The sequence below is a fragment of the Nelusetta ayraudi genome, unplaced genomic scaffold (genome assembly GCF_046127955.1).
Source record: "Nelusetta ayraudi isolate G7.1 ecotype Tasmania unplaced genomic scaffold, CSIRO-AGI_Nayr_v1 ptg000170l, whole genome shotgun sequence".
Classification (NCBI taxonomy): domain Eukaryota; kingdom Metazoa; phylum Chordata; class Actinopteri; order Tetraodontiformes; family Monacanthidae; genus Nelusetta; species Nelusetta ayraudi.
This window is the reverse complement of record NW_027466220.1, coordinates 622,689-642,317: the sequence shown is the minus strand read 5'-3', so window position 1 is coordinate 642,317 and position 19,629 is coordinate 622,689. Positions and strand designations below refer to the sequence as shown.

The following is a 19,629-nucleotide window of genomic DNA, read 5'->3' as shown; positions in this document are numbered from 1 at the left end:
AAACTGAAGTAAAATGTAAACCTGCTGCTACTGCTTCTCCGAGTACGACTCCAAACGTGACTGCCACAGCTATTATTTCAACCACTACCACTACTGTTAGCACTACTGTTACACCACTGCTCCAGTACTGCTGGTACTGCTTTGAGTGCTACTACTTTGACTACTAGTACTTCTTCTGCTGCTACTGCTCTAGGGTTAGTCCTCCTGCCATCACTTGTATTAACAAAAGCAATATGGTCGTAACCATGTAATAGCAACAACGAAGCAAAAGTTCAAATGGGACGAAGAGAAGGGGAGACAAATATCGATTTGTGTGCCGCGACCGTCTGACCTGCGCAGTGTAAATGGGGTTATTAATCTGCAAGGTGGGTGTGTGTGTGTTTTTGCGTGTGTGCGTGCGCGAAGGGGCATTTGTCCAGATTTTTCTGGGATTTAGTCTGGCGGTCTTCTTGTTAGCGACGAGTGTCCCCCGTTAAATCCGACGCTGCTGTGGTATTGATCTGCAGGGCCCTAAAGGTTTAGCGAGATATATATATATATAGATTTTTTTATTTTTATTTTTTTCTTTTTGTCATTGCTTTAAGCAAAGTTCAGAGTAAAACAAACTGCCAGCAAATATTTAGCATGACTGCCTGTGGTGTGGATTTATTTTTAAATCGGTGTGTGTGTGTGTGTGTGTGTGTGTGTGTGTGTGTGTGTGTGTGAGTGCGTGTGTGTGTGTGTGTGAGAGAGAGAGGGAGAGAGGGAGAGAGGGGTGTTAATGCTTGCCCTCTTTCTGGACCTACATGTGGTATTGGAGGCACAAGGACGATAAGGAAGGACCTGACTAATGTGGGGCGGGACGCAGCAAGCCCGCGTGGCAAGAATGAATTCTGGGACAAACATATCAAGCAACAGAGTAAATTGTGCAGTTAATGAAAATCCAACCAAACTAATATGCTTGAAGAGAAAGAAAGCCAAGAAGGAATTCAAGAAAACAAACATCATCATCGCCTGCAGATTATATTTCCTGAGCTTTTCTGCATTTTTTTTTTTAAACATTTCATCTAAATATATAAGCATATAACACCAATATTAAGTTTCAGTAAAAAGTTTCAACCTGCTATAAAAGACACAAAACCTTGTTTTGTTTTGTTTTGGATTTGTTTCTTCCTTATTTCTTGGTTTGTCATAAGAAGAGCTGTGCACCAGATCACTAAAATATATGTATGCCAAGTATTATTGAAGTGAAAAAAAAACCCCAAAAAACAAGCACCAGCTGGTCTTGCCGAGTGATTTAGACAATCTGGACAGAATTCTCCTTCAAGGATGATGGCTGAAAAATGAGCTGCTGAGGGGAAACTTTGGAAAGTATTCTGTCGGGCTGTTAACTGACGCGGCAACTCTCCACTCTAATATCCCAGTCTGCGCCACGTTACATGTAAGGAGCGGCAGGCGTCGGACGTATTGGGGTTATTAAGCAGGAGGTGGAAGCAGGTAGAGGGAGAAGAGAAGCGCGTGTGTGTGTGTGTGTCTGTGTATACATACACTAAATATATAGAGAGCAGAGTGAGTAAGAAGGTGGGAGGCAGCGAGGCTAACCTCTTGACAGAGCTGCAGGCTCAGAGAGTGAGAGAATAACGGCGAGGGAAGGACGTGAAAGGAGATTGGGGCTGTGAAGTGCGGCCTTCCTCCTCGAGATGAGGCGTTCGGGATGAACGAGGTTGACCTGTCGACGGTGTGCGTTTGGCAGATTGCGTTTCTGTTAATTTACCTGTAATGACGCAGCGGAGCATGGGGGAGTGAAGAGAGAAAAGACGGAGGAAGTGGCAGAGCGGGGGCCCCGGCAAACAACTCGGCGGCGGGTGTAAAAATAATCGTCGGTTAGCCACCTGAGAGGCTGCAGTGTCATAGTGCGTCCTACTTTAATTTAGACAGCGATTCATAGGACTTTTTTTTTTTTTTTTTTTGTCGGATTTTGTCCCAGTTTTAGTGCCTGGTGTATTTCAGAAGCCTTCAACACGCTGGAGGTGCGTTCAAAGTGAGAAAAAAAAAAAAAAAAAAAAAAAAAAGTCCCACACAGCAATTTTCTGTGTGCTGAATGACTGTCGAATGGTGTCGATGCTATCTCTGCCTCGGCCCAAATAGAAATGTACAATAACTCTGATGCAGTAAAATGTACATAGTATAGTTTCAAGTGATGAGGGGACAATTTTGATGACACACCATGCTGAGAGTTTCATGATGAACATTATTTCTCAAACTTCTTTCTTTCTTTCATTCTCTCTCTCTTTCTCTTCCCTCCTTCCTTTCTAAAAAGCGGCCAAACAGACTGTCCCTCCTCTCACCAGTTCATGACAACCTTTAGAACCAAGGCACTCGCTTCCTAACAGCAAAGACGGTCGCTTTCTCACCCCCGCTGCCACAAAGTCGGGCGTGCGAACGTGCGAACGAGAGGCTGCGGCGCCCTCTCCTCTCCTCTCCTCTCCTCTCCGCCAGCTGTCCGTTCCTCGCCGTGCCTTTTCTTCCGTCGCTTTGACACCGCATAAAAGCGGATTTTCTTTGTCTCTCGCGTCTCTTAAAAGCTCCGGTAATTGTTCAGGTAGAAGGGCAGACAACGCCAACAAACCGCTGAAGACGCCAAAGACAAAGTGATGTTAATCAAATGTGTGCGCGCACACGGAGAGTCAGCGCACACGGCCACACCAATGTGCTAAATATTGGCTCTGTGGAATTTAATTTGGCAAACCTGCTTCCATCAAACCCTTTCGTGCAGTCGCTCTGATTTGAAAAAGGTTTAATTCCCCCAGTGAGCACATAGACTTCCTTGCTAATTAAGGGAAGTTGTTTCGGAACAGGTTGCTTCGATAACATTTCACATTCAATATCCCAGTCCCTACAATAGCACAAGAAAACTTTTTTCGGGAGGGGAGGCGGGGTTTAGAAATCATTCTTGCAGCCTCGTGATATGCCACGTATGGCTCAGTACAGCCAAACACTTCCTGGTTGGCTTCCTGCTCAGGAGGCGAGTGGCCCCACTTATTGGATTATTATTATTATTTTTTTCCACCGCTTGAGCTAATTGACTGAGGCAGGCGCCAAAGGTCACGGTGATTTTAACATGCAGTCCTGATGATGTGACCCAATCACCACCCTCATTACCTCTGCCTTTTTTCACACCTCTGTCGCCCCCGCCCCCAACACCACCACCCGTCACTGTGCACAGCAGTGAGAGGCAGAATCGGCTGCTCAGCGCGGTGAATTAATGCTGGTTTTGGCCATGAAGTTTGAAAGCAGTTGAGTCATTAATCATAGTTTGGAAAGTTGGTCATAAAAGGCATCATCAAACCACAACAAGGGCCGCCGTCCTATATTTGGAATCTACGGAAGAAAAAAAAAAAAAGAGTTTGTTATCTATGTATGGGTCTGAGAGAAAAGTGTTAACGAGTTTTTAATGGAGTTGGGGAAAAGGGTGCTGCCTCCCTGGTCCCTTACGCTGCTGAAATACTTTCACTTAGTTACTACTTGTTTTGTTGTTTTTGGAAATCCTCTTATGCATTTGTTTAAATTTGCACTATACTAATGTGTAAAAGTCATCATGGCCATCACATCTAAGTGAAGATATCTTATCACATTTTCAGACCTTTAGTTGATAAAAAAAAAAAAAAAAAGAAAACAAACTCAGGAAATTCTATTACAAATTTAGCCCTCTGTTTGCAGCCTCCACGCTTTTGCACCTTTTGCATGTGGACGGGCACAACATGAAGGCGGCCTTGAAGAAACGCCTGGCTGGTGTTGTTGTCATCAACTTCAAAGAGTTATCAGTGCCCTTTGTGACATCACAAAGTTCTAATTTTAAACTAATAATTATTATTATGGATTTCTTGCAAAGAAGTGACGAGTGGCCTCTGCCTCTCCAGCATGTATGTATTTGTAATCTACTCAATCAACGCGTCGCTAATAGAACGAGGACAGAGTGAGTCTCTCTCTCTTCTTTTTTTAATAGATTTTCTAATCAGGAAATCGTGGCTGTTAGTTTGTCTGCATTAATTAAATTAGCTGAATAGGAGGCGCCGTTATAAACAGCTACCTCACATCCAGCTACTGACCTCGTTTGAACTCGAGCCCTCTTCATACAGTAGCTGCGAGCCTCTCAGCTCAGCTCGTCAGATCAGTCCTCGTTGTCGTCATCCGGACTCGGTAGTTTGGTTTGTTTAATTGTTTCTCTTGCCTCCGAGTTCTCGATGAGGTGCAGCAAAAGCGAATCGGTGGAAAATGCGGCAGCGCTCTCAAAGGTGACGAGCCTCCTTTTACGATCCCTGCATCGCCGGCGTTTATGAGGCGTGAAGTTATAAATTGACCTCTGGTAGGCCGGTGTCAGGATAATAAGCACGGTGCATTTAATGATGTTGTGAAATGGGCGATTTGACAAATGGAAAACACGGACAGCGCGGACACGGAAGCAAAACAACCCGTGTTTCTCCCAATTTATCTTTTAAGTTAACAAATTGGGTAATTTGTTTGAACAAGGCGAGTGTAATGAAGTTTCACGCCCTCTTAAATCTGCAGCTGATTGCGAGCTCGAGTGGCCCCATCCTCATTCCAAATCACACCGCTTCTCTTCAGTGATTTCAATGATTTTCTTCCAGTCCCGTCGAAAATTAAAATTCCTGCCTGACTTCAGCGCACTTCTTTAGTTTCAGCCACAGGTTCCTGCTTTCCTCTGTCTGAAATGTAAAGCAGCTTGGTGTCGACAGCCGAGTCAGAGTCGCCTTGTTTTCATTCCTCACTGGACGGGTAAAGATAAAATCTTTCGGCAAAAACCTTTCAAGTGTTTATTGATAATATATCTTCTTCATTTGTGTTAGTCCTAAAAACGTTTTAATAATGAGTAGAAAACACCGATTTTTCTGTGAGGGAAGTTTTTATTTATTTATTTATTTATTTATTTACTTGGTTCAGTTGGTCCCACTGTCACCTTTGCAATAGATGTATGTTTGATGCCAGAATGGAATTTGAATTTTTTGATGTTGTCAATATCCAAAAAGTCTCAGGAAGTGGTCTGACATAAAAAACCTTGAAAAATTCACATTTCAACTCCTTAAAGAAGTAATTAGTAGTAGTTAGTAGTAGTTATTGATGTGTCACGGATTTTCACCTGCAGAGTTTTACCTAATTTACAACTTTCTTAAAATTGGATAAAAAAATGTTTAAACTTTTATTCAACCGTCTGTTTTGCTCAAAACATTGAATCCCGAAACCCTTTCCCAGCTCGTCATCATGTTACCTGCAGTAATTGAATTTTTTTCCACCCTTGACGCCTCCGTGACGCCTCAGGCTTTGCTGGTTCGTGACCTTTGCCCTCTGAACGCCATCTCGCGGTCGGAGAGGGGCTCTATCTCAGTCTTCCCATCGCAGGGGCGCCCTTGCTAGTATTTCCTGGTTGCTGGGAACCCGAAGGCGAAGGGCGACAACCAGCGCCCTCTTCCTGCTGCTGGCGGGACCACACGCGTCCTTGTTTCCCACCTCGTCTGCCCCCTGCTCAGCGAGCAGGAGGGGCTCCTGCGCGCTGACATAACGGCAACACGTGTGGCTTCATCAACGTCGTCTCGACTGGTATTTGCTGCGCTCGACGTTAATCTGGATGGCGGGCTCGCCGCGGGTGAGCCCGCCGAGGTCATTTGGAGGATGGAGTTGTGTGCGCGAGCGCCGCGGTGCCTCCCCGCGGCCTCCTCCTCACTTCCTGTCTGTCCTTTAGCTAGATGGCTCCCCGCGGTCTCCGCGACCATCACGCTCCTGCGCCGCCTCGGGCTCTCTCCGTCCTTTCTCTCCCCTCCTCCTCTCCCCCCTCTTCTCCGGCACATGCACCGTCCTCCCTCGCCGTTATCTCACCCCCCCCTACCCCCCCCCCATCAGCCTCCCGCTTTTATGTCCTTGAAGAGGTAATGACCATCTGTCTGTCGTCTGTTTGTCACGCCATTCTCTCCCTCCGTCTTATCGCTCCGTCTTCTTCCTCCCGCTCCACTTTTCTTTCTTCTAGTTTCTCTCTGCCCCCGCCGGAGCCTCTTATATCCACCTTGTCACTTTGGGTTGAATATGTAAATGATAAGGCCATTGTCTGGAGCCCGGCTGTACACATTTTGGTCTTTAACCTTCACTCAGCGCAGGGCCCAGCACCTGGAGATAGCGTCGCAACTTTCTCCTTTGTTTGAGAGTCGGATTGAGAGAGTCATTTTTTTGTTTCTTTTTACCTCAGTGATTCCAGCGGCTTAAAAACATATAATCACAAGACAAGGCGACTGACGGGAATTACTTGAAAGGGTAGGCAAATATAGGCTTCATTGCTTCAGCCTGCTCTTTTTGATTCAACACTGCGTGGTTCTTTGTGTGTCTGAATGTACATGTGCTAATAGGATTGACTAAACTTAACAGAATTTTTTTTATAATTTAAACACTTTTAAACACAAAAGCTGCAGGCATGTCTTCCCAGTATAAGAAGTAGAAAGTGCATATATTTGTGCACAAATGTAGGGAATAAAAGTAAAAAAGTCACCAGAAAAATCTACTTCAGTACAGTAATGAAGTATTTGTACTTTACAAATACTTTGTTCCTCCCCGCCTCTGCTGCTGTTCCCATGTCCCTCTGCTCTGCCACAGCTGAAATAAAGAAGCAAAGCAAAGCAGTCAGACCTGTTGTTTGAAGTCCGCAGTGACATCGGGACACTTCCTGTCACTGCCATGCAGCTAAATGGAACCCCCCCACCCGCTCCTACCCAATCCTGTTAGTTAAGTCTGTCAGACGGCCACAGTCTGCTGCTGCTGGAGGACTTCAGCTATTGTTTCACAAGGTGCTGTAAGGGCAGGGTTGTTTTTTTTATTACTATTATTATTCTCCCGCGTCATCTGTCTCCTGCCTTCATTGCTCCGCTCCGTCTTCCCTATAGTAATATCCCCTGACAGCACAAGGTCGCGTTAAAGTGCCTCGCCCCCCCGCGCTCCCGGAGACTCGGCGAGCGAGACGGAGAGATCGTCGGCCCGCGTCGGCCCGCCTGACAACTTTATCGCGCGCAAAAAACCCGGCGAGCTGCGCTCATGGGTGCACATAAAGTACTCGCAAACACGCATAAACATTTATGGGGACAGTCAAAAGAGTCGCACGTTCGAGCACCACTCCGGCACGCCGGCGCCCCTCTCAGGCCGGTGCACGTCGGGAAGGTGGCAGGTCGGGCAGATGAATCACGGCTGCCCCCCCCCCCTCTCCCCCCGCTGAGTCCCGAGAAGGAAAGTGTCTAACGTGGTGTCTTCTTGTTTCTCAGGAGCCCAACAGGGAGGAGGCTTTGCTGCAGCAGCTGAAGGAGAAAGACGAGCTGATTCTCAGGCTGCAGAGTGAACTGGTAAGTGCCACTTGTCTTTGTGACACGTCATAGGAAAGCACAATAAGGGCAGGAGAGAGTTTGAATGTGAAGGAATAATACGGAATTTCCTTTATTTTGACCCTTTCCTCTTTGTGCCACCTGTAATGTGAACGTTTAAATCAGGCATGGGCAAACTACGGCACGGAGGCTGTATGCGGCCCATTAAGCTTTTTAACCCGGCCCGCCAAACTTGAAGAAATTACATTAATAGTGTCATGAACCAGGTTTGCGTTCAGACAAAAGATGGGAGACCACACAGAATTGAATTAATTTAAACAAAGGATTTATTGAGTAAAGTAAAACTATGAACAAAAAGGATTAAATAAAGGATGTAGATCCGTGGTGTCAGCAGTGGATCCAAATTAACCTTCCCCCAACCAACCAAACAAACCCGAACCAGCATCCTGCTTGCTGTGTAGAGAGAGAGAGAGAGATGGCTGTGGTGGCAGCCATTTTATAAAGGAGGAGGAGCCTGGATTGAAAAGAGATTCAGGTGTGACCAATCTCTCCTGACACGCCTCCTCACCGGCGCACAGAGGGATAAGAGGCAGAACAGTTTGAGAGGGTCATCACAATAGGAAGTAAAAGTAACAGAGTCGCTGTATTTCATCCAGTGTCACTTCAATAAAGAGCCGTGGGGCTTCAAAGACACATTTTGTTGTAATGTTTTTGTTCACCTTCCATTGACATTAAAGAACTCCGTATCCCATTAGATATTTTCCCTCCTTTGATGTGGGTCACCAAAGCACTCCCATCCATTTGCTCCTGCTCCGGCCCCTCTGTCAAATTTTAGAACCCTTTTTGGCCCACGAGTCAAAAAGTTTGCTCACCCCTGGTTTCCATCTTTGGCACGTGACCGCGATTTAAATTGTCTTCCAGCGATATGGAGTCAGCTCGGTGGACAGTCAACGTGTTCTCTCCTGTTTGTGACTGATCGAGAGCTCGTCTAATTTCGCCATCTAATTTTATCTCAGCCAAACGTTCCCTCTCTGCGCCTCTAATCTTTGAAATGAATAATTGAAAAAGCTTGACTGTTTTTGAATTATTTGTGCTACGGCTATAAATTAAAGACCGATTTTTGGCTTTGAAGCGCCTTTTTATTTTTATTCTCTTTTAAGAGCGTTAAACAATCCTTTTTATAGAAAACTGCAGGGGGAGGAGGGAAGGCGAGGGAAAAAACCCACAAAGATTTTCAAGAGAGAGAAGTTTGTTTCACTTTAGCCGAGCAATGATCTTTGACGGGTTTATTTCTCCTGGTTGTTACTGCGCGTGCGACTGGGCAGAGTGCAGCGGAGGACGAGGCAGAGACGGAGGGAAGAAAGAGCCACAACCCCTTCACGTTGTCTTTGAATCGCATCGTAAATATCTCAGGTTGTAGTGCGACGAAGCCCCATCTTCTTTGTCCTCGTTAATTCACCCTTCTGTTCCCACCTTGTTAATGCAACAGCCAAACCATTGGGATTCCGCTCCAGCCAGGACAGCAGAAATATGTTTCTGCTCAAGGGCACGATGGCGAGCCCACAACCAGTCATTTCGGGTGTTTTTTTGGGGAATTTGAAAGGATCGGATTACACGTGAAACAGATGAATTCAGATGCGAATGCCTCTCCTCTCCTCTGCTCGATTGGCCACCTGATTGTTGGATCATCTGCAAAACAGGCTCCGCGCAGGCGGCATTTGTCATCATTTGTCGCACACAAGTCTGGAATTTGTTACCTGTTCAATCAAAGCAACGTGATGCAGAAGTGATGCCAGGCCTCAGCAGGGTAACAGTGCCAGCGTTGCGGCTCTGTCGCAGGGGGTGCCAGTTCACACTGACTGGGTTTTTCACTCACGTCCCGTTTGATTGCGTTTTGGCTCCTGCGTCTCGTTTTTTTTTCTCTCTCTCTCTCTCTCTCTCTCTCTCTCACTCACCCCTCCTTTTTCCATCGCCTGCGACTTCCCCTCTCTGTCTGTCACTCAACCTGCACGTTGCCCACTGGTGTTCAAGCTCACGGTCGCACAGTTACCACATGGCGTTCAAAAGTTGTCTCAGATAAGGGAAAAATAGACACAATCTCGGGGGAATATGTACGCTCAAAGAAACGGCATGTACGTACAAACAGAAAACTGTGTTAATCTGTGGAACAGCTGCAGGAAAGACATGAGGACATGTACAGCACTAGGTAGCTTCAAACAAATGTACACAAGCAACATTTAGGATGGATATAAGATGGGAATGGACGGGAATTTGTAAAATATAATCAAATAAACAGTTGACCTTTTTCAGGGCTCTCTGCATGCTTTGATTAACTGTTCAAAAAGAATGAAAGGGGTAGGACTACAAATACTTAAGTATTGGACATATTTTATTTATTTTTAGTTTTATCTTTTACCCGTTTGAATGAAATGTCAAAAACACATTTACATTGCGTGATGCCCTTGCATTCTAAGTGGCCAACACAAGACATGTTGCAGGTGAGGCAAAGTGGGTTGCACGGAGTTGCGCGGCTGTCTCAGAACTGTAATATTTGGGGATTAAATGTGAAGCTAAAAATCCAGTTGCGTTTGGTCCACATTGATTTCTACATCCTGCCACGCCTGCAAGTACAGCCGGCTTTTACAGTTTAACGCTGTAACATCTGCTCCAGTGACATTACCACTGGAACGACAGAAAGCAGTTACTTTTAATTTGTACTGAAAATCAATAAAGTACGCTTATGAGCTCCTTCCCCCTCCTGCTGCAGCCAGAGGAACTTAGTTCCTTGACTACCCTTCTCCTTTTCTTCTTTCAAGAAAGAAAACAAGTCGGTCTTTTTGAACACTGCCTTCCTTGACACCAGTCGAGCCTTTGAATCTTTAAAGCATTTGGGTCAGACTTAGTTCTGAAACGCTTTTCATATTTAATCGTTATTTCCTTTGAAAAGGGATCTGATTAAACACGTGCTGCAAACGTCACGTCTCCAGATGTTATAGAACAGGCGGTGATTTTTTAAATGGAGTTAGAAAGACTGACTTGACGTGTGAGACGTGGGTAGGGTTTCAGTTACAGCGCGTTTAGTTTTCTGTGCTGTGACCACACCAAACCCGTCCTGAACAAAGATTATTTTCCTTCTTCCTCATATAAGTTGAGGAGAGTCACAACTGTTTTTCTGCATATTTTTTGACTTTTGTGAAAAAAAAAAAAAAAAAAAAAGATTCAACCCTTGTGTCAAACAAAATGTTACAGTTTCACATTCTGCTGTGTGTGGTGAGGCTTTACTCTGGAAGAAAAACAAACAAAAAACGGCATAAGAGAGAAACTGCTCAGAAGCAATATAGCTGAATACGAGTGTGGAACCGGGCACCGGCTCTTAAAACAATAAAATGAAATAAAATGAAATAAAATAGAAAAGAAAACTCCTGCAACACGTTTTGTAAATCTGTTTTTTGTTGACTAACGAGACTACAGAAGCTGGAAATTGAAGCACTCTCATCTTATTTCCTGGTGTCACAAGGGGACTGCGTTTATTTTTAGGTCCAAAGTGGAGCAAGGAAGCCATTTGTGCTAGCTTGTTAGCATAACATTACATTATTCCCAACGTGTACATTATAGTGAATGTACATATTTTCCTCTGTCTCTCTTTATGTGCGTGCGTGTGTGATGATTTTCAGCCCAACACAGCCTGGATGTTCCCGTCAGTAGTGTTCTTTTTTGAAAATGTCTCCTGTTTTGCCGCAACTGGCCGACCTGATTTTCTTTTTTTTTTTATTAATCCGGAGCCACGTGTTCCTGCTTTGAAACTTGCGAAGTTTCCGCAGTGAAGCCGCGGCCCTGGAACCCGCCGGCTGCGGCTCGGAGTGCACCGGAGGGCGGCTCACATCCAAGCCTCATCCTCCGCCGGCCGGTCTGCCAAGAAAACCTATTAATTATCTCCGAGAAGTACCTGCTAGCTTGGCCCGCCATCACTGGCTGTCACTCTTTATGAGTCCCCCCCCCCCTCCTCACTCCCCCTCCTCACTCCCAATTCAGGGGAAGCGACCGCAAAAAGAAGGGGAGTGGGGTGAGAGAGAGAGAGAGAGAGAGAGAGAGAGAGAGAGAGAGAGAGAGAGAGAGAGAGAGAGAGAGAGAGAGAGAGAGAGAGAGAGAGAGAGAGAGAGAGAACACGCGCACTTCCTGGGTGTTTTCGGAGGCTCGACAAAAACAGGTTCCAACCGTCGGCTCTCTTCTGGAGCTGGACTGGACGTCGGTGGGATTTCTGAATTAACTTCCTCTTAATTTTTTCCAACATTACCCCCCCCCCCCCTACTTGTCCCTCGTCTTAATGCGGTTGATTAATTCGAATCAAGGTTAATGAATTTCTCAATATTTCACCCTCACACCCTGCAACTTTTCAACTTCTCCGTCCCTCTCCCTCTCCCCTTGAGCGGCGGAGGGTGCGAGTGTCAGGATGATTAGTGGCGTCGTCATAAAGTGCTCCCGGTGGAAATAAAGAGTCGGGCGGCTCCTCTCGTTCAAAGGACTCGCAACCTGCCACCCCCCGCCCCCCTCCCATCTTCCTCCATCCAAAATAATCACGGGGAGGCAACAGCGGAGTCGGCGGGTTCGCGGTGGTCAAGGTAGCGGCGCCGTGTTTTTGAAGGACGGGGGGGGGGGAGTGGGAGGGGGAAGGGGAGCCGACGCTGCTTCTCTCCCCCTCGACGACTCCGTGTGTAAATCTGCCAGAGGAAAAGTTATTAATTATGTCCTAGAAAGACCTTTCTCGCTCGTCGGCCAGCGCTGGCTGTCACTGTTTTTTTTTTTTTTTTTTATGAATTCCACTCTTCGGGTGCACTTTGAGCAGAGTTCCCCTCTCCAATATTTGGCTGCGGGAGTTTTACTGCAGTTCAGCCCCCACCTCCGTTTTTTACGGCCTTCTTCAATTTCAGGGGAGAAGCAGCCGAGTGGAGAAAAAACAAAAAAAAGCCTAGATGCCTCGCAGATGTTGCTTGGAGACGTAGCGGTTTATTTATTTTATTTTATTTATTTATTACTTTCATTATTTATTTGTTTTTAATAGCCACCCGAGCGTGTTTTTCCAAGCGCCGCGCACAGGTGAGAGTCTGCTGGGAGAGCCGCCGCATGCTGTTCAGATGTTGTCCGTCTTGATGTTTTTTTTCTCTCTCGCTCCTTCCTCCTTTTTTGGTTCCTTTTCATGGGATGTTGGACACGGCTTGTGAGATTGGCTGTTTTTTTTTTTTTTTGTTTTTTTTGGATGCAGGAGAGTGCCAAAGCTGCCCTCGGTGTGAAAGACTGCCAAGTGATGACTGACCGCAGCACGCAGACGGACCACACGGGACCCGAGGTAGTGCGGTTGCACACACACACACACACGCACACACACACACACACACGCACACACACTGAAAAAACCTACGACAGTTGTTGTGGCATTGGATCATGGAACATCTTGTGCGCTTCACATGAAAACACGGGATCGATGTGTTCCTGCTCAACCTCTTATTCATTGCAGTTGGGGGGATTTTTTTTTCGACACAAAAAACATAAAAAAAAATAAAAATGAAGCCACTGATTCAAACTAATGTCAAAGAAACCAAAAAAAAAAAAAAGGCTAAATTAAATAGTCTTACATTACAAATGCACCCAGTGTTTTCACTCAATTTATATCAAAACTAAGGTGAGTAATCGAGATATGATCGAATGAGACCATATTCGTAAATTAAATGTGCAATAAGGTCCACAGTCGATGGTCTCAGGCCCCAAACTATGGCGCAACTTACATCCTGTTAGTCCTTTGATAGTCTGGAGGGAGGAAAAGGACTTTTCAGGTGTGAGGCCAACCTGTATGGGCCTTGGGAGGAGTAGCCAGCACATGAGTCACAGGGGTGTAGGAGGTCAAGTCAACTTGAGGTTTTTCCACACACACACACACACGTGCACGCCTACGCACGAACCTCTGCAGCTCTGTCAGCTTGACAGGCCTTTTGGAAGAGCAAGAGAGAAGAAAAACCCCCTCCTATTCTGTCAGATAACTTTACCATTCAGCTAAACTCAATCACCACAAACACCTCAATTGGGAGCGGTTTCCCTCTCCGTTTTAACTGCACTCAGACGTTTTTCTTTCTTTTTTCTTTTTTTATGCCGCCTGTCCATATTTTCTTAGCCAGCCTTGCGAAAAAGCATCCTTTCACTCCGAGCTCCTGCTTCCAGTCCACCCCTGACGTTTCTAAAGACCCTTCACACTGTGGTCCGCTACCTGCTCCTGGGCTCCTGTGCTGCATCCAACCTGCAGGAGTGGCTGGGTCGACCGGGCCTCTCCGGCTTCACCGGGACCCGACAGTATGGGAGCGCAGCCAACTTAATGGATGACTGTCTAAAAATGGCTCGGCGTGTTAGAAACGGGAGCAGCGTGGCTCCTTCATTGTAAAGTCCTTCCACCTCAGGGAAGTTATGTCTCGGCCCCGCGCAGTTTTACCAGCCTTCTATACGTACTGTGAGCCACTGGTTTTGGTACAGTTTGCCTTTTTCTTTTCACCGTGGACTCCTCAGCCTGAGCTTGTCTTGCACCATCGCCGTTGCACCATTTGATTTAATTGAAGCATTTATTTTGAATATGAAGACAAAGAAAAAAAATTAAAACAAAACATTTGAACACAAGAAGAAGATATAGAATCAGTATTTGAAAAGGAGTGAGAATAAGTGTAACTGATGAACTTCCACCCCTTATCCTTAAAGAATGAACAACAGTCTTCCTCCCTTGCTGTTTATCAGTTAGTTAAAAAAAGAAGAGGAAACATATAGTCACATAGATATATTTCTGACTTAGTATGAACAAAACATACATTTAATTTACCTATGCACATACATATACTAACATACACACTCATGCTGTATATATCCACATATATGCTATGCACAAATAGTACATATTACATACATAGAATTTTTAATTTCCCTGAGGACTCTGTCTGAAAGGATCAGTAAAGCTCTATCAAATCCAATCTAATCTAGTTACATGCATGCACACAGGCATTTCATATAGACTGATAGGAAGAGACGTTGCGTCGAGACGTTCAGGCAGAAAACGGGACTTGCTTTAATGTGTAACAGTCCCACGCCGCCTCTCCATTCACTGCTGCAGCGCCGCCAGCCCAGGACCTGTTTTTAATTGTCTGGCTGTTGTCGTGCGTCGTTAATATTCAGTACCGCGGGATCCTAAAGAGGGTGGCTGGCTGCAACCAGCGCGCTCAAAGTGGCAGCTTAAACTCTAAACACGTCGCTCGGCTCATTTTTAGCCTCTCTCCTTTAAAGCGTCTCCCCGTGGACACGCAGAGACAAATGATCGCTGTAAAGTGTTTCCTCCAGCGAGGGAGAGGCGGAGGGAAACTTTATTGTCTTGACATATTTCATGACACTGAGTGGATTGTCATCAGTGCCCGGAGCTTGCCTTTATTTTAGCGCCGCAATCTCGTAGCCCTGCAGGCCACTAAAGCACTGGCAACAGTTTGATGCAACTTTGTTCTCGCTCTTGGCTTGTCGACCTGTGGTCGAAGGGTTGGCGGTTTGAGTCCCACCCCCAACTGTCCACATGTGAAGGTGTCACTGAGGCCAAAATTCCAACCTTCCAGCGCCTTGCACTGGCAGCACACTTCCATTCGCTGGTAAGCCGTTCGTCAAACTTTTGTTTCAATATAGGTTGAAGTAGGGATGAAGCTTTAGCGATGTATTGATTTCAACATTGTTTACAAAAGCACGTATAATGGTTTAAAGGTCCAGGGTGCAAAATTTGACCTGACAGCGGGTTTCGTATTTAGGGGGGAACTCGGGCACTTAGGGCTTAAAAAAATGGAGGTGCAAGATAGCAACTAACTAGGAGCAAGACGCTTATTGCTCTATGTGTGTTCCTATATATGTAGGAGAACCATTCCATATGTTAGGAAAGCCAAATGACTTTTATTATACTGTGAGTGTGCACTTTTATTGAGATGTTGTGTTGTGCTCAGCACAGTTATTCATCCAGGTAAAGGAAAGAAAAGCTCCACAGATGCCTGAATTAAAAATAAATTTTTAAATTAAAATTTTAAAAAAAAAAAACACACTCTTTTTTCCCCATAATGAAGTCTGAAAGGGCCACTGTCTGCCATGAGTGTTTTTTTTTTCCTTCCCATGTGATGCAACCATTAAACCCCCCCCCCACCCCCCAGACAACTAAGTCAATAAAAATTGAAGTTCTGGGTGTGAAAATGGCCTCAGTCAAATAGGTTGTATTTATGCCTTCGACGTTATTATGCGCCACCGCGGTTGTTTGCTTGTTACTGCGTATTGTCACGCCCATAATGGCGTAATTTGCGCATTAGTGTTGCGATGCCACGAATAGAACATGCATTTGGTTCACATAATTTGTTTATCCGGTCGCTTTTTCAGACTTTGCTTAATGTTCAGTGGACAAAAAGCCCAGAGGAGAGAGAAAAAAAGAACACTGTTCAGAGTTAACGCGGTAATTTTTTAAAACAAAAAAATCAGAGTACTTTTCAGAATAATAAAAAAACATTGATTCATTAATTTTCTAAGCCCCCTTAAAAACATTTTGACGCTTTCACAGCTTCCTAATAGCGTCAGGGTCGACATTAGCCGCACGTCCCCGCTCCGTGACTTGCCAACATGTGCGCCTGCTATCTGACTCATCTCCTGCCAGAGCCAGTTTGGAGTCAAACAACATCGAGGAAAGTGTTTTAGCATTGTTCTTTGTGTTTGTTTTTAATGTGAAAACGTCAATGCCGATAAGCCTGCTGCTGGTGCGCTATCTCCGCCAATCTCATCAGGAGCATTTTAGGTTTTTATTATCGCCTTGGTCTTTGACGCTAGCCGTGAAAGCTTTGAAGGTTTCCGTAGGTGTCGAAGGTATAACTTCTTTTCTCCTCAACACACGCCGTCCAACTTTTTTTCTTTTTTTTTTTTTTTCTGAAGGAGCCTGGCCAGTTCTCCGTGTGGCTGCGTTCTCCTTTTTGTGAAAGCAGCGCCGGGCTATGGAGTTCTCCATATGCTCAGGCCCCTTGAGTGGATGGGCTCTTAATTAGAGGAGCAGCTGGCTGCCCGCTAGCAAGCTAGGCTAGCAGCACAGGTGACTTAACTCAGCAGTAGATACAGCATGTGTGGCCTGATTTAAGGTCCCCCCCCCTCCCCAACCAACCCCTATCCCACCCATCTCCAAACACGCACGCACGCACACACACACACACTGGCATGACTGTGTGTGTAGGAGATGCTGCTGCTGCATTGGAGCGAAGCAGACCTATGTAGGTTAGCCACCCCACTGCATCGAGGACAGTCAGCCGGCAAAGAGAAAGTGTGTCTACAAGTGGGGCAGCTATTTCTACCGTTTCTGCCACCTCACGAGGTCGAGCGTCACGCACCCCCCTCCTGCCTCCCTCTCTCCCTCCTTAACTCACCCTCCTTCCAATCTGGAACGTCCTCCTACCTTTCCTCACTCCCCACGTCTTCCACCTGTTTTTGGTCACACATCGCGGGGCCTGCGCAGAAGTTTGCTTTTCGCAACTTTTCTTCTCTGCTCCTTCACCAAGTTCCCGCGAGCCCCCGAATCCGTCAGGAGAACCTCTTGCCCCGGTTTTCCCACTGCTGAGCACTGTGTCCTAGCAACAGCTAGTGGTCTCTTCAGGTCGGCATCACAACAGCACAACTTTTAGACAACTTTTCTCAAAACAAAAAAAAGTACACCTCATTCCACTTTTAAATAGGTGTTGTTTTGCAATGGTTTCCCCTGAATTGAAATCTCAGCAGTTTCCCTCTCACCACTTTGCTGAAACTCAGGTGGTATTTTTGAAACCACTTTTATTCTGTACATTCAGGCAGGGAAAAGAAATCCACTTTTCTATTCGCCCCAAAGACTCGGCAGCCCAAGGTGTTTTGAAACGGTGATGTAACAACATGTTTTTAGCGACTTGTCCAGGGTTTACTACCCGTCTAGCCTGGAGGTTGTGGACTTGTGAGAGCCAACATGAACGGGACGACCAACTAGGAGCTTACGGTGGATATTTTGGCCCTTTGAACAGGTTCTTGTTGGAACTGGGTCGAATTTTATCCTGTCACCAGAGTCTCCATCGCTGTAATATGAAGTTAAAAATGGGTGAAATGAACAATGGTAGCTAACATTGAACTGGCCAGCCCTCATTCTAACGTGCATAGCTTTCAGCCTGTTTTCACTCATTACTTACATGCTGTAGTCAGCTGTATTAGTGTAAGTCACAACAGCCATAATAGAGCATTCAGTCTGTGCTTGGAATACAATTATGTTATGGATACAAACTTTCTGCCAAACACACTCCACTAGTTAGAGGCTTAATAGTGAGTTCGACCTTTTCCTCTTCACACAAATGCAAAGAGCGGCAGAAGGCGCAGGCTGCCGCTGTTTTATGTAAAATTCCAGGAGCCCTGAAAATCGTCCGTGAAGCGAGACGCAAATATCCCCCTGAAGCAAAGTGTTGTGTAAAAGCCCAACCCAAATTGAAAAGTGTTGATCAGACACCTTTTTTTTTTCCCCTCTCTCAATCTTGCGTTTAAAGATTTCTCCTCTGTGTGTCAGTAAGCCGGGCAGGGGAGGCTAAAAGGCAGACTTGATAAGGAGAGAAAGCAAGGGGGGGGGGGCGACGGGGAGAAGACGGAAAGCTATTTTATGTCCCGCAGAGACTCTTAAGAATTGGGGGTACGGTGGCTGTTTGAAAGGAGTTTTTTTTTTTTTTTTTTTTCCTTTTCCTCAAGGGGATTGAATCGATTGTGATTGCTTTCTTTCAGCGAGCTAATTTCATGGGCATTCTTAAAAGGAACATTTTGTGGAAGAAATCAAAAGCTCTTGATGTTTAGCCGTCTCTTGTTCCCTGTCCCGCGCTGTCATTTTCTATTCCCCAGAAGATTTATGCAACTTCATTTTATTTGCCGCCGTCTCTCCTCCTGGTACGCTCCTGGATTCAAATGCGCCCACCTTCCCTTATCCCCCCCATCCACTCCTGCCCCTCCTTCTCATCCCCCCCCCCCCGTCAGCGCTGTTTGAAAAGAAGCAGGGGACCCAGATGGAGCTCATGTGCCGCCGCACATTTGAATGAAGAAACAGCCAAGTAGATCCAAGTAGTTGTGCAGATTGTTTTATGTATGTATATATATATGTATACATGGACGTATTTTTTTTAAATAAAGTTTCTTTTGCCTCCCATCTGAACGGTCAGTCGGAAAATATGAGTGGAGAGATCATCTAGTTGGAGGAATTGAACAAAACCAAGCTAAAGAAATGTAAGCTTTGTGTTGTGTTGAAGACGGGTAAAGGATCGAGGGATTTACCCAACAGCATCAGTGTTGGAGGCCAGCAGGTCCTGCTTCATCCTCAGATTTTTCTTCCTTGTCGTTTTTCTCTGCGTTCTCATCAACTCTGCTACCATCTCACGACCGGTGCCTCCTTCTCAAAACATTGACTTTCTCTCTAATAGTCCTCTCACATTATATCACTCTGAACACATCCTTTTTTGCGTCCGGCAAAAGGGGAAAAAAAAAGAATCCAAAACCTCCAAAATCCAAAACCTCGGCCGTAGCATTGAATTTGTTTCGCAATTGCAGTAACTGATTCCTGTCTTTTCCTTTCTTTCACATGTCGCTGTGTAGAGCTTTGAAATCAATTGTAAAACGATCCCCGCTGGCAGAGTTTCGCTTTCTGATTTATTATTATTTTTTTTTAGCCTAATTGCTTCGGCAATCTTACAAAAAACTATTAAAAAGGATTAGTTCGCTCAAAGTTGGACATTGTTGCCCACCTCCATTGGTTCTGAAGTTTTCTGGCTGACATCATGCAGAGCTGTATTTGTTTACATTTACATTGTTATCTGCGCCACAAAGGGAATCCATAACCATTCCTGCACCAGTTTTACAGTTGAAAATTAGCCTGTTTAGAAAATGAACGCTTTGCCTCGCGGGCACAGAGAGACCCTTCCAACAGGGGGCGCTGCAGCTCCTCCTCTAGCCAACAAATTGCGACCGCACAGAGGAGCTGTGTGTTCATCCCAACCTGATGGGACGAAGAAATCACATCGTGTGAAATAGCTGGAAGCTGTTGAGGTGTTGTTTAGGTTTGGCTCTGCTGACATTCTAGTTCAGCAACCCTTCTAGTTCAGCAACCATTCACCATCCTAAATCTTCTCGATGGTCGGCGGCTAAACGGGCGCTATAGATGAATTTCCTTTTCCTCGTGACCGACGTTGACGCGAGAGAATCTTTC

The 19,629-nt window shown here is 45.6% G+C and overlaps 1 protein-coding gene across 1 annotated transcript in view; it reads left to right on the top strand.

Moving 5' to 3' along the window:
* ccser1 (coiled-coil serine-rich protein 1) overlaps positions 1 to 19,629 on the top strand; it is a 104,860-nt gene that overhangs the window by 40,696 nt on the left and 44,535 nt on the right. Inside the window, exons 8-9 of the mRNA XM_076014696.1 lie at positions 7,296 to 7,373; positions 12,613 to 12,696. Of these exons, the coding sequence (XP_075870811.1) occupies positions 7,296 to 7,373; positions 12,613 to 12,696 (162 nt within the window). The remainder of the gene's footprint in view (positions 1 to 7,295; positions 7,374 to 12,612; positions 12,697 to 19,629) is intronic.